General features: G+C 35.0%; 1 protein-coding gene across 6 annotated transcripts in view; it reads left to right on the top strand.

Moving 5' to 3' along the window:
* The window catches only part of FUT8 (fucosyltransferase 8), a 273,019-nt gene that overhangs the window by 216,193 nt on the left and 42,330 nt on the right, over window positions 1–14,496 (top strand). For all 6 annotated transcript variants that reach the window (XM_046647852.1, XM_046647853.1, XM_046647855.1 and 3 more), the window contains one exon: window positions 8,803–9,040. In XM_046647852.1, the coding sequence (XP_046503808.1) occupies window positions 8,803–9,040 (238 nt within the window). The remainder of the gene's footprint in view (window positions 1–8,802; window positions 9,041–14,496) is intronic.

The following is a 14,496-nucleotide window of genomic DNA, read 5'->3' on the forward strand; positions in this document are numbered from 1 at the left end:
AAATGAGCAGAAGTTTTGAACAGACAGGTTCACCAAAGAGGATACGTGGATGACAAAGAAGCACATGAAAATATGTTCAAAATCATTAACTGTTAGGGAAATGCAACTTAGAGACATGATAAGATACCACACTACACACCTATCAGAATGGCTAAAATAAAAAATACCAAGAATGTGGAGCAACCAGCTCTCTCATACATTCCTTATGGAAATGTAAAATGGTACAGCCATTCTGGGAAACAGTTTGGTAGTTTGCTATAAAGTTAAACATACCCTTACCATATGATTCAGCCGTTATATTCCTATATATTTATTCTAGAGAAATGAAAACTAATATCCACACAGAAAATCTGCATAGCAACTTAATTTTTATTAACCGAAACCTGAAAACTACCCAAATGTCCTTCAGTGGGTGAGTAAACTGTGGTATGGTCCACATAAAAGAATACTAAGTAATGAAAAGGAATGAACTATTGATACACACAATAACTTGTATGGATCTCAAGACCGTTATGCTAAGTGATAAAAAAGCCAATCTCAAAAGGCTAACTACTGTCAGATTCCATTTATCACATTCTCAAAATGACTGAATTATTGTCATGGAGAACAGATCAGAGTCGCCAGGAATTAAGGTTTGGGGAAGGGTGTGACTCTAAAGGGTGTAGAGTAAGAGAATTTCTTTGTTTTGATGCAATTAGTATCCTGATTGTGGTGGTGATTACTTGAGCCTTTACATGTAATACAATTTGATAGCACTATACCAAAAAAAATAGAGTGCATGTAAAAACTGGTGAAATCCAAATAAGGTCTATATTTTAGTTAATAATACTGTGTAGTGTCAGTTTCCTGATGTTGATAATGTTCTGTGGTTAAGATGTTTTCATTGGGGAAAGCTGTGTGGAAGGTACACAGTAACTCTCTGTACTGTTTTTGCAGTTTATTGTATGTCTTAAACTATTTAAAGATATATAGCAAAAAAAAATACATTGTTAAAGATTTTGAAAAGTAAAGAAAATAACATGAATTAGAGCACTGTTAAACTGAGACAGTGAGAAAAGTGGTCTTGAGAATTTTTTTAATTAAAAAAATAATAATAATAATTGAGGATTCCAAATAAATTTATGCTCAGCTAACAGTGGATTCTCAGTGCATGGCTAGTGGCTTGGAGAAATGGAATGAAGCCTCTTATCTAGGAGAAGAGGTTGCAAGATTTGACATCTGGTTTAATTATTGTTGATGGTTTGATGTTAAGGCCAGTGAGTAGACAAGCGCTGTAAGTATCAGTACTACCCAGAAAAATGGCGCTTTGCAGAATGGAAGAGCTGGCAACAGTTAAGTTACTCTGACCTCTGTTTAAAAGAACACAGATCTGCAGGAGCCTTCGCACGAGAACAGTTTCAGTCAGTGTTTCTCTCTTGGTGTCTGCTGTTTACTTCATCTTTTGATCCTATATAAGACAGGGCTTAACCATTCAGGGGCTGACTTTTCTTTTCTCCTCCCTGTCTCCTCCTGTTTCCCTGTCTCTTCTCTCTCCTCCTCTTCTTTCTTTCCCCTTTCATTCCTCTTTCTTCCTCTTTCCCTCCCTTCTCTTTCCCTTACTCTCCTTCCCTCCTCTCCCTTTTTGCAAACTACTTACTACTTCCTCCTCCCCTTTTCCCTTCTCCCTCCTTTTTCTTTTGTTAGGAATGCTTGCCATATCAGTATTTTGGTTTTGAGGAAAGAGAGTGAGCCTAATGAGTCCCGTTAAGTAAAATGATGATGGAGGCCCTTTCTGAAGTTCAATCTTAATTTCGTAAGCATGCTGTTTCTAACCTGACCAGTTGAGCTGGTTCTGAGATCTGGGAATCATGTTATAAACTTATGGAGAAAAATTGAAGGTCCTTGAGGCGATACCTTTTCTGTGCATTTATGTAGGATTGGCAGAATCTGGCTCCTCAGGTGACTTAACTTTTCTTCTTTAGCCTTGAAGGGAGTTTTGTTTACATTAGATTCTTGAGTGAGAGAATTAGACTTGGATGTATCTCATTCTTTCTCTGCCTTTCCTTTGTGGCCCTACTGGTGGCAGAAAATATTACCAAGGTTGCTCTGGTGTACATGTTTCTTGAGCCTGAGGTAGAGGTCTTTTAGAGACCACCTGGAATATCCAGAGATGACAGAATACTGTCTCAGAGACCTTCAGTAGAAGAAATGTCCCACATTTGTTTATTGCTTTATTGGTAGAATTTCCATTTTTTAAAAAAGGGTTTTAAAACATTCAATAAGGCTTCTAGGCAAAGAGCAAAGTTTTAAAAATGCATTTAAAGTAAGCCAATTGTTGCTCTACTTTCCAAAATAAGCTTTCTTCTTGTCTAACTGTATAGTAACTATCTGCCTTTGCTTCAGTCTGTCAGGATAACAGTCTGTAAACATTTTATCTTGATTTCTTTTCTCCATTTAGTTTCCACACTTAAAATTTTATAAAATACCCACAGGAAAATTGACTTCCTGAAGCACTTGGTAGCCTACTTGTGCCTTAGCTATTGTGTTATGACTACTTGCAAGAGATTGTTTTTTGCTAGAGGGGTGGAAAGGACACCTCAATACGATCTTAGCTTTGCTATGAAAATATTCTTGTGTAATCTGTTAAGAGACAGTAATTTCCGGTCTTGGCTTTTAAAAATGAGAATGCTTTTTAACTTTCTCTTTAATGGCTATTAACTATGCCCAGAGTCTTCATTTTACTTACCACTATGCGGTACGTCGTCACTTCTGTTACTGGCTTCATTACCATTTCTGCTTTGGTTTTGAAAATAATTTTAGAGAAATAAAATCCGATTTTTTCCAATACAATGAAATGCTTTCAACCACACTATTAATGAATCTTTTTTCATCACCAGCACAAGGCTAGATGTTGCAAATCTTTTTAAACAAACAAATTAAAAAGTGTTTAGTCTTGTGACTAGAGCAAAGAGGACAATAAAATTTAACTTACCTGGCTCATTCCTTTAATTTTTACTGACCTCTCTTCATTGGAAATAGGAGCTATCTATTGCTTAACTCCTCCCTATAAAGGAATGTTGTTAGAGAGGAGCTGGAAGGATCCCCAGGGTTCTGGTCCTTAATCCTTAAATATAAGACCAGAAACCATAAAACTACTAGAAAAAACGTAGGGAGAAAGCTCCTTGACATTGGTCTTGGCAATGATTTTTTGGATATGACACCAAAAGCACAGGCAACGAGAGCAAAAATCAACAAGTGGGACTACATTAAACTAGAAAGCTTCTACACAGCAAACAACACGATCAGCAAAATGAAAAGGCAATCTATGGAATGGGAGAAAATATTTGCAAATCACATATCTGAAAGGAGTTAACATCCAAAATATATAAGAAACTCAACTCAATAGCAAAAAAAAAAAAAGAAAAAAAAAACACCTGATTAAAGTACAGACTAAGGACCTGAGTTGACATTTCCTAATGAGTTATCACTTCACACTTGTTTGGATGACTGTTATCAAAAAGACAAAAGATAAGTTTTGTTGAGGTGGAGAAAAGGGAACCCTGTATACTGCTGGTGGGAATGTAAATTGGAAAGCCATTTTGGAAAACAGTTTAGAGGTTCCTCAAAAAATTAAAAAGAGAACTACCCTATGATCCACCAATCCCTCTTCTGGGTACATATCTGAAGGAAATGAAATCAGTATCTTGAAGAGGTATGTGCACTCCCATGTTCACTGAAGCATTAGTGACAACAGCTGAGATATGGAAACAACTTATGTGTCCGTCAAAGGATAAATGGATAAAGAAAATTTGGTGTGTGTACATATAAAAATATACACTGGAATGTTATTCAGCCATAAAAAAGAGAAAAATCCTGCTTTTGTGACAATATGGATGAACCAGGAGGACATTATGCTAAGTGATATGAGACAGAAAGGTAAATACTGCATGATCTCACTTATATATGCAATCTAAAAAAGTCAAATTCTTAAAGGCAGAGAATAGAGCAGCTGTTGCCGGGGCAGGCAGGTGAGGGAAATGGGGAGATGTTGATCAAAGGATACAAAGGTTCAGTTATGTGGAATGAATAAGTTCTGGAGGTCTAATGTACAGCATGGTGGCTATAGCTAATAATACTGTAATGTATACTTGAAATTTGCTAAGAGAGTTGATCTTAAGTGTTCTCCCCACCAAAAAATAAATTGTAACTGTGTGTGGTATTGGATATGTTAATTAGCTTGATTGTGGTAATCATTTCACAGTGTATACATCTATAAAAACATCATGTTGTACACCTTAAATATATACAATTTTTATTTCTCAGATATATGTCTATAAAGCTAGTGGGAAAAATGACCAGAGAAGTGCTGTGAGCCTGTGCTTCTTGCTGGATCTTGTTTTGGGTACATCATGGAGGGATGGATAAGAGCTCTGGACAATGGATTGAGAGACCTGAATTCTAAATTCTGGTTTGCCACCAGTTTATTTATTTTTGTGACTGTGCACTTGATATCACATGCCATTCAGATGAACTGTTTACTCTTTGTAAGAGATGCCTCGAGACATTATGTCCGGTTTATATTGACTAAATGTTTTTGTTTGTCGTTGATTTAGCCTTTTTCTACAGTGTTTTGGTCTGTAGTAACTCTGGGTAGGTAAGTAAGGGAAATTACATTGTGGCTGGAAGATTTTTCTCTGAAGAGGCTTTTGTTTGTGTGTATGGAAAATCTAAATTGTCATGGCAAAAGGCTTTATCTGTGATTTAGCTTAAAAGCCACTCAGTCAGTACTATTTTATAATATTACATCATTGTCACAATTACTGCTGATTTACTAAGTGAAGGCTGTGGAAACCTCTAAATCCTAGCACTGCCTAAGTAATAGAATAATGGTTGTGGTTTACTAGTTGATTCAAAATTATTCTTTTTTAGCAAAGTAGAAATTAAGCTGGCTTCCTAATTTGAAATATGTCCAACAGTAACTATTTTCATATTTTAACCAAAGTAAAAGAGATTAAAATATTTCAGCATTATGATGGTGCTGTTAGGAAATTAGTAATCATTTAGGTTTAAGAGATACTTGTATCTTAAACCTCTCTTGGCAAAGTTCTTAAACTAGAATAGAGCACGTGGTCTCAAGTAATTTTGATGAATATACCTCCTATTTCTAAAACTTGAATAATCATCATCATTGCAAGAATGTATGTGCCTATTGATGAGTCTGACTTTAAGACCCTATATATAAAAATCCCACATTATAAATATAATTTATAGAATTTATCATTTTACTTTACTCTTCACAATTATTCTTTACCATATAGACTCCCATTGAATAATGAAACAAGTACATATTCTTAGCATTTCATAAATAGATTAAATTTTATCTTCAAGGTTTAGCTTAAATGCAGTTTTATTCATAACGCTTTCCAGTCCATCTGAAAGCTATTTTTTGCCTCTTCTATTCCTTAATTCTTTGTTTCTCATAGTCTTCGAACGTTTAAATTGTCTACAGTTGTAGTTATGCATATATATGATTTCTTATTCTATTGGATTGTCATCTCCCAAGTTTCCTTGTATATATTAAACGCTTAATAAATATTTATTGAATGAGCAAAAGGTCGCCTATACTTGATCAGTGAGTGACACTCAAGGCAGAAGGAGGGAGAAGTGAGTGAGACTCTCTCAGGAGACTTATGGGGGCGCATTTTCAATCTGTATTCCCCCATTTTCCACTCCCAAATAAGAAGTACTTCCTAATGAGCCTTCCTCTGTTGGGAATGTATCATATTGCCTGTGTGTGTGTGTGTGTAATGAGTGGAAGGAGTGTCATAAAAGGGGAGGGCGTTATGGTTGAAAGAAATCACAATATAAAATGAAACAGTGTATCTTCGTTCTTGCATAACTGATAGAGAAATATAGAAGAGAGTGCTTTAGGCACAGTAGAAGCAATCGAAAAATATTTTATCATCAGAAATAGCTACCCTGTTAAAGTATTGGCATGATTAAAGTAAAGCTTCTTTTAGTAATGAGGCCCTTCTGTATATTCTTGCTTATGGATGGGACATACCTTCAAGCCTTTTGCAGACATCAACAGGAAAGCATAAAACCAGGATCAGTGGTAATTGACAAAGGCTTCTTGGGAAGAAATTTGAAGATTACATATATACATGTAACAATGTATAATAAAGGCTCTGTTTCCTTTTTATAGAATCCCATAAATCTCTTTTTATTTGTTGCTACTCTGTAACAGTGATGGATAATAGTGACTTAGAAAGGAGTTTCCATAAGGTTCCATTCCATCAGAAATAAATTCCTGTCCATCTCAGAGTTGTTGCATTGTTTTGTTGCTTTGTTTATCTTATAAATATCTGCTTGTTTTTTCTAAATATTTATTCTGTTAAGCCTCATCTTGTATGAGGAACACACATAACTTTTTCTGTTTCTCACTGTCTCTCTGCCTTTTTGGGAATCTTTTATGAACAAGATCCTTTGAATTTTCCAGACTTTTAAATATTATTTTGGTAAAAAAATTAAGATGTGACTCCAAGCTTGTTCAGTGTTTTATTTACTGTTATCATTCCAAACAGTCATTCATCATCTTTCTCTTATTGCTAACTCTCTGCCTTGGAATCTTCCATTGGTTACCTTGTGTATGTAGACCTTTCCCATTCCAGAGCCAAACAGAATGGATTTTCTTTTCTCTTTCACTGTGTTGCCTATGATACATCAGAAATATTTAATATATTCTGTCTTCGGCTTGATTTGAGGCACACTAAGACTCTTGAATTAAGCTTCATTTCATAAATTGCCCTCTTCTTTTTATTAGGCCTCAGTTCTTGTGCTCAAAGCATTGGGTTCTAATTAAACTCTTCTCTTAAGAAGCACAGTAGATTTGCTTTTCTTAAATGCAGATGTTGAGTCTTCCTTTAAGTAAAAAATCTGTAGTTTCAAAGCTAAACAATTCAATTATTACGTTCCCTTACTCCTTGTTTTCTTAAAAAATATGAAGATTAATGTAAGATATAATAGGGGAAACTGGATGTGAGTTATATGGGATCTCTGTCCTATCTTTGCAGTAAATCTGTACATCTAAAAACTGTTCTAAAAAAAGCTTATTGAAAACATGTGAAGGACATTTTCTTTTTTGTTCATATAAATTTTAGAGATATTTAAGTGCTGTGTTTCTTACAAATCATGAAAAATCTGACAAATGTCAGTGTTCTTTATTTGCTCTCTTGACAAACCATTGAGTTAATAATAAAGCTTTGGATCACTTTGAGAATGTTATTTATTCCCAGGATCCTTGTATAACATTGTACAGAAAGTGAATGATACTGGTCTCTCAATACTGCATAACATCACACCCCTCTGTTCCTCTCAAATCTTTTGTGGTTCCAGCGACTGAAGTGGGAATGCTTACTGCCTTAGGAGTCTGCTTTGAGTTCAAAGTCCTAAGTGAAAAGAATCAACAACTCTACTCCTTGACTGGGGAAACAGTATTGACCAAACCTTGCTGAATTTTATGTAGTCTCTCTCGGATTCATAAGAGTTGCAACTGTTCAGAAGGCTCTTGATGGTATAGGTTCTGCTTTGATCCAAAAAAACCAGCCTGCAGTGGCGTATTTGAATATGAAAGATACCTTTTCTGAAAGTAACTATGTTGCATTTTTCCTTCAGAATCATTTTATAGCCTCACCATCCTAGCTTGTGTTTCTAGGGCTCTGTTTGACAGAAGAGATGATATCCCTAGAAAATAGCTGTAGATTTGTGGTTTGGCAACTACTTTATTAAAGGCGCTTATATAAATTGAGAACTGATTATCTGGCTTCTTGCTATGTGTGAGAAAAGATTCTGTTCCTGAAAGGACCCATCGTTTCTTGTCTCTTATAGACAAAACAGCTTGGAAAACTTCTCAGGCTAAGGAGTCCCTGTCAAAACAAATTTTTATTTGAAGAACTAAGATGCTTAGGGATATTTACCAACAGCCCATATGAATTACAGTGCAGCTGAAACTTTAGAATGGAAAAAAAAAAAATTCTCACTTTAGCTAACCCCATTGCACCCACTGTTAGATAATGTTAAGTGTTTTAACCATTTGCTATTCATCTTATAGCAAAGTATACAAATAGAAAAATGAATCTCTTGATTAAAAATTGACATAACACATTCTCAAGAGAGCCAATATAGAGCATGTTCTACATTTTATTGTGAAAATTACTGGTAGCTATCGTCAAGATTGGGTAAAAAAAGAAGTCGCATGACTGATATTTTGTAATCGTTGAACTCAGATATCCTTTTACTCAGTGGCTTTACTTCCACAATGAAAAAGTACATTTTGTTTGTGACATCTGGAACTCAGGAGATAGATGGAATTAATAGGTATAGTTTTTCTTTTAAGATGATTTGAATTTCCTCAGGGAAGGTAAGCTCAGAATGCTGAAGTGCAGCTGGAGTAAATGAATTATTTTACTTCTGTTAGAAAGATCTTGATGTGTACAACTTTGGGTTCAGAGATGATAGCACTTGCATGTTCTGAGTAACAGAGAAGTGAAAGTATTCTTTAAAACGTAATTGCTTAATTTCACATTTGTTTAGTCATCTTTCCAAAGTAACTGTTCTTTTTCACTGCTATCTCCCTAGGTATGCACTTAAAATTTTTAATAGACTCTTTGAAATCCAATCCTTAAAGCTGAATTCTTTGCTTAGAAAAATATACTGGATCAGTTATGGCTTATTATGTGGTTTTTGACACTTGTCACCTATAAAGAGAAGTCGACCTCTCTGTACAGCTTATCTTCACCTGTGTTCCTCTTTGTTTCCTGACAGAATCCCAAGGACTGCAGCAAAGCCAAGAAGCTAGTGTGTAATATCAACAAAGGCTGTGGCTATGGCTGTCAACTCCATCATGTGGTCTACTGCTTTATGATTGCATATGGCACCCAGCGAACGCTCATCTTGGAATCTCAGAATTGGCGCTATGCTACTGGTGGCTGGGAAACTGTGTTTAGACCTGTAAGTGAGACCTGCACAGACAGATCTGGTGTCTCCACTGGACACTGGTCAGGTAAGAAGGCTGTGCGGCATGTCAAATCTTTGGGTTGAACCACCACAATACCAAATTATCAGATTCCTAGGTACAACTTTATGGCTCATAGTCATCTTTTTCTCTGGATCTGTAAATGCTATTCATTATCCAGATAAAATCTTGAACAGTATTTTATTTTAAAAATGTTTTATGATCTGTTTCATTTCTGATGTTCTTTTTTACCTGGATTTAGCAAAATCATTAAGTTTTTTCAAGGAATGTAGTTTACTCTTTTAATGCTGCTGATGATATACCTTTTACTTTTTAGGGTGTCTTCACATTATTGAACTCATTGATCCTCATAATTATCCTGTTGGGTAGACTGGTGGTTCTCAAACTTCAGCATGCATGAGAACCATCTGAAAGGCTTGATAGAATACTAGTTTCTGGTTCAGTAGGTCTGGGAAGGGGTCTAAGAATTTGTATTTCTCACCAAGTTTTCAGGTGTAGGGACCACACTTTGAGAACCACTGAGGCACACTATGAGGGTACCTTTATCTCCATTTTATAATTGAGGACAATGGAGCCTAATTTGTTTATGTGATATTAATTTTATTCAGGAAATCTTTGATGAGAAATAATGTGATTAATGTACTATGCTAGACATTATAAGGAAAATAAAGATCAGCAAGAAATTTCCCTTTCTCCAAGAATTTGATGATAGAGGAAATAGAATATAAATAGGGTTTCTTACTGCTAGTCTGTTGTTCTTTCTACAATGATGATCTTTAAACAAGATCTAAAGTTGGGCTACCTTTGTTAAATCCTGGCTTTATACTTTTGCAACCTTGAGCAAGTTACTTAACCTAGGCATGGGTTTCGTCATTAGTAAAATGAGGAGTAATAATTTACTTACCTCTGAGTTGTTGGTAGGATTAAATGAAATAATATATATAATGCAGTGAGCACAGTACCTGATGTATGAGCTGTAGTAATTGTTAACTATCATGAATAGCCTTTATTCATTGAGCAAAGATACATTGAGTGCCTAGAGGGTGGCACATACTGAACTGAGTGATTAGGTGAAATGCTAAGCAAGACACTACATTCTCTTTGCACTCATGTCCTTTGGGAAGTCAAACATTTTTCAAAAGGCTGAGGCATTTCAGTTAATATAATTTCTCATGAAGCTGAGCACTTTTTTTCACAAGTTAAAACACTAAATGTGGAATAGGGAGCTATGTCATTGGCAAAGTGAGTAACTTTAGTTCCTTTGTTTCTTTTTGCCTCCTTTGGAAAATATCAGATAATACCTGACTCTTCACAGAAATGTCAGGAAAGTTAATCACGTAATTTCTAAAATATGCTTTAAGTTGCTCTATAGGTCCTATATGGATTTAAAGTATTATCTTGTGATGTGAGTTTTATCTTCCTTAGGATCATTTAGGAGTCTGTTCTATTTATTAGCATATTTTTGTCCTTGTAACTCACTTCAAATTGTAAAGTGAGCCTCTTAATCTACCACCTGGCTGAGCTTTATTTTCAGGTTACGTCTTTCATTGATCTGGTCTGTAGTTTACAGCTGGTGCAAACAGATTAGGTATCAAGGTTAGGAAGATACAGGAAAAACAGCTCTGTCAGGCTCACTGTGGCTAACTTTTCCATTTTGTGGACTTAGTTCGGTTTCAAGCTTCTTTGATTATGGAAGTGTATAGCGTAAGTAGGGCAAGGTTCTTAATGTGTCACTGTTTCTAGGGAGAGGTGCCTTTTTGGGTAGTAGTCAGTTAATAGAAAAATGAAAAATTGACCTTACTAGACTTAGTTAAATTCACTATATAGTTTGGCCCTGCCAACTAGTTATTTGGTTTTTTTATTTTTAACCCTTGTGCATTTTGTAGTCTATAGTGGCAACTACAGGATATGAAGATTAAAAATGGCTTGAAATTGAAACATTCAGAATTTCTTATATGTTACAATTAAACTGGTTCTAGAAATCATCCTTCCTTTATTTATGTGGAATCTAAGGCCTAGTAGATACTAAGTGATTTATCCAGGGGCATACAGCTTATAAATGACAGAACCATGTTACTACATTCACTTCTATCTACTTCCAGACTCAGTCCTTCTTAGTAAGCTCATGCCAAACACCTTACCTAACAGAATAATGATTAGAGGCATAGAAACTGTCTTAAATGTCTAGGAACTAAATAAAATGACTAATTTAATATCTCTACCTTCTTTCTTTCCTCTATCCTGTAACTTTTTCCAAATCTTTCCTGTAATTTCCAGTACTGAAGAGTTATCAGTGTATTTTCTTCTTAGTCATTTGTAGTCCCTGATTAAAGAAATCGTTTTATCATGGTAGCACAGAATTATAATTTTAATTAAATAGATCTTTCCTTTATCGCTATAGGCATTGTATAAAATCGTACATTTTTCTTCATGCTAATGAATTAAACTGTACCTGTTGGACACCTTTAATTAATTGAACTAATGATTATTTTCAACATGCTTGCAGAGCTCATTGTAACTAAAATAATTTAGATGCTAGTCTTGTATCCAAAAGAAGAAAGAGATTTATGTTTGAGCCTAGAATATTTGTATTTTTATGAAAAGTATGGTTGCCGTCCACTTCTTTTTCTGTTTATATACATTATCTGTGTATGTACCTTTTGGAGAAACTAACCTATTTCTAGAATTAGAGGAAGCAGAATGAATTTTAAAAAGCTCTTTGACATTAATCGTTTAGTTAGCCATAAATCAACTACAACTGTTATTGTTCTGACTTGTACAAAGAATCTTATGATATTCCCCTTGGCACCACTGCCATGAAGTTATTATTGTTCATACACACTTGACATGATGTGTCTGCAGGTGGAATTTAGTGATTCCTGTTCAAATCTGTCGCCAGTATAGGACTTAGTATGCACATCTGGTCATTTCAGTAGCTAAATCATACCTTGTTGTAGGTCTAGTTATATTTTTTCTTTCATTATTTTATATTTGTATATTAAATCATAACCTTCGTAGTAAGTAATTTGGTTAAGTAAAGCAAAATATTAAAAATTGTCCTTCCAGTTAAAGATAATAATAATAATCTTTCCCATCACCTGTAGATGTCTATTCTAAAGTTGCTGATGAAATGGTCATTTATTTTTCTATATCCCAAGACGTTTCCTAACATCTTGATGTTTTCTAGTTGATATAAATACTCTTGAGTAGGTGATTAGTTATAGAGAGCCTCAGCCATTTAAACCCAATTCTCCACTGCTTTCTTCTTTCTAAAAATTGAACATTTATTCAGATTAGCAGTTAAACCACTTTAGCTGTTGTATTTCCTTCTCTTGTCTTTTTCCCACTGTCTTAATAAATATGTAATAAATTGAACTGAATTACTTGATTTGATAAATCTAATTGGAAAACTTCTTTTTAAATGAAAATAGTGACCAGTAAATATGATAAAATTTAACACCCTAGGGGCCAGCCCAGTGGCACAGCGGTTAAGTGCACATGTTCCGCTTCAGCGGCCCGGGGTTCGCCAGTTCAGATCCTAGATACAGACATGGCACTGCTTGGCAAGCCATGCTGTGGTAGGCGTCCCACATATAAAGTAGAGGAAGATGGGCATGGATGTTAGCTCAGAGCCAGTCTTCCTCAGCAAAAAGAGGAAGATTGGTGACAGATGTTAGGTCAGGGCTAATCTTCCTCAAAAAAAAGAAAATTTAATACCCTAGAGGCGCCTGATTTAAGTACATGTTTAGGTAGATTGCCATTTGCTATATTTAGTTATCAAAACTGGATGGTTACCTTCTCTCCATATCTCATTCTGAAAAGGTTTTGGTCAAAGAGTTTTATTTGGCATCCTTGTATGGAGGCAGCCTTAAAGTAAAAGTAATTTAATAAAAGCACTTGCTACGTGCCAGATACCAATGCTGGACTACATGAAGTAGACAGACATAGTCCCTGCCCTGTCAGGAGCAGCCTAGGGAGAAGGGACACAACTTGACGAACATTTAAAATATATTGTGATATGGGTAAGTTAATAATACTCTGAAGCACACATCTAACATGTATTTGGGATTCTTTGTGGAGGAAGTGATCTTTAAGCTAAGATCCAAAGTATGAGTAGGAGTCAGCCAGGCAGCGATGTGGTAGAATTTTCTGTCCGTGTGCACAACATGTGAAAAGAAGGGCAAGAGAGCATGGAGTCATTGGGGGAGCTGGAAGTAGTTCATTGTAAAGTTTGACTACTGAGAGACTGTTGTTTTGTTTTGAAACACATGTCACTTACGGGGCTTCCTTTTCCATAGTTGTGTGATTTTGTTCCTCCATAAAACCAACAAGTTTTAGTTCAAGAGTCAAAGTTCTTTGTTTTGTTTTTGTTCAGAGTGGGCAAAGTTGGAAGTTAAATTGCTTTCAGTTGGCTGTTGGTGTTATCTAGGAATCATTAAACTTTTTTTTAATTTAAAATAATTATTTCATTTTTACTATGTTTTAGAGTTCACTCTTGGTAAATTTTTAAAAGCTGACACATGCCACAAACTCATAAAATCCAGAAAAAACCAACATGATATCCTTATTAATTGTCTGCCTAAAACACTTCTATAATACTATTTTTCTGCATTTTAAAGTTTGGATAGCCTCTATATGACAGTTTTTGCATTTTCATTTTATATAATAGAGAGAATTGGAAGGTAATTCAGTCTTCTAGCATGGTTGATCAACTCTTTCCAGTTTTATTGAGATATAATTGACATATAACATATTAGTTTAAGGTCTACAACATAATGATTGACATATATACTGTGAAAAGTTTACTGCAATAAGATTAGCTAACACCCGTCATTTCACATAGTTACAATTTTTTTTTGTACTCATAACTTAAGATTTACTCTCTTGGCAACTTTCAAATATACAATACAGTATTATTAACTATAGTCACCGTGCTGTACAATACATCCCCAGAATTTATTTATCTTTTAACTGGAAGTTTGTACCTTTTGAACTCCTTCACCCTTTTCCCCCACTCTCCTACCCTCTCTGCTTCTAGCAACCGCCAACCCATTCTCTGTTTCTATGAGTTTGATTTTTTTAGCTTCCACATGTAAGTGAGATCATACCATATTTGTCTTTCTCTGTCTGACTTATTTCACCTAGCATAATGTCCTCAAGGTCCATTTACATTGTCACAAATGGCAGGATTTTCTTCTTTCTCATGGCTGAATAATATTCCATTGTTTATACATCATATTTTCTTCATCCATTCATCCATTAAAGAACACTTAGGCTGTTTCCATGTCTTGGCTATTGTAAATAGTGCTGCAGTGAACATGGGAGTGTAGATATGTCTTTGAGATAGTGATTTCATTTCTTTTGGATATATACTCATAAGTGGAATTGGTGGATCATATGGTAGTTCTACCATTAAACTCTTTAAGCAGATATCTCGCTTAAGGAAAATCTTTAGCAAGCATAGCACAAATTAAATTATACTT

The sequence above is a fragment of the Equus quagga genome, chromosome 20, assembly GCF_021613505.1.
Source record: "Equus quagga isolate Etosha38 chromosome 20, UCLA_HA_Equagga_1.0, whole genome shotgun sequence".
Classification (NCBI taxonomy): Eukaryota; Metazoa; Chordata; class Mammalia; order Perissodactyla; family Equidae; genus Equus; species Equus quagga.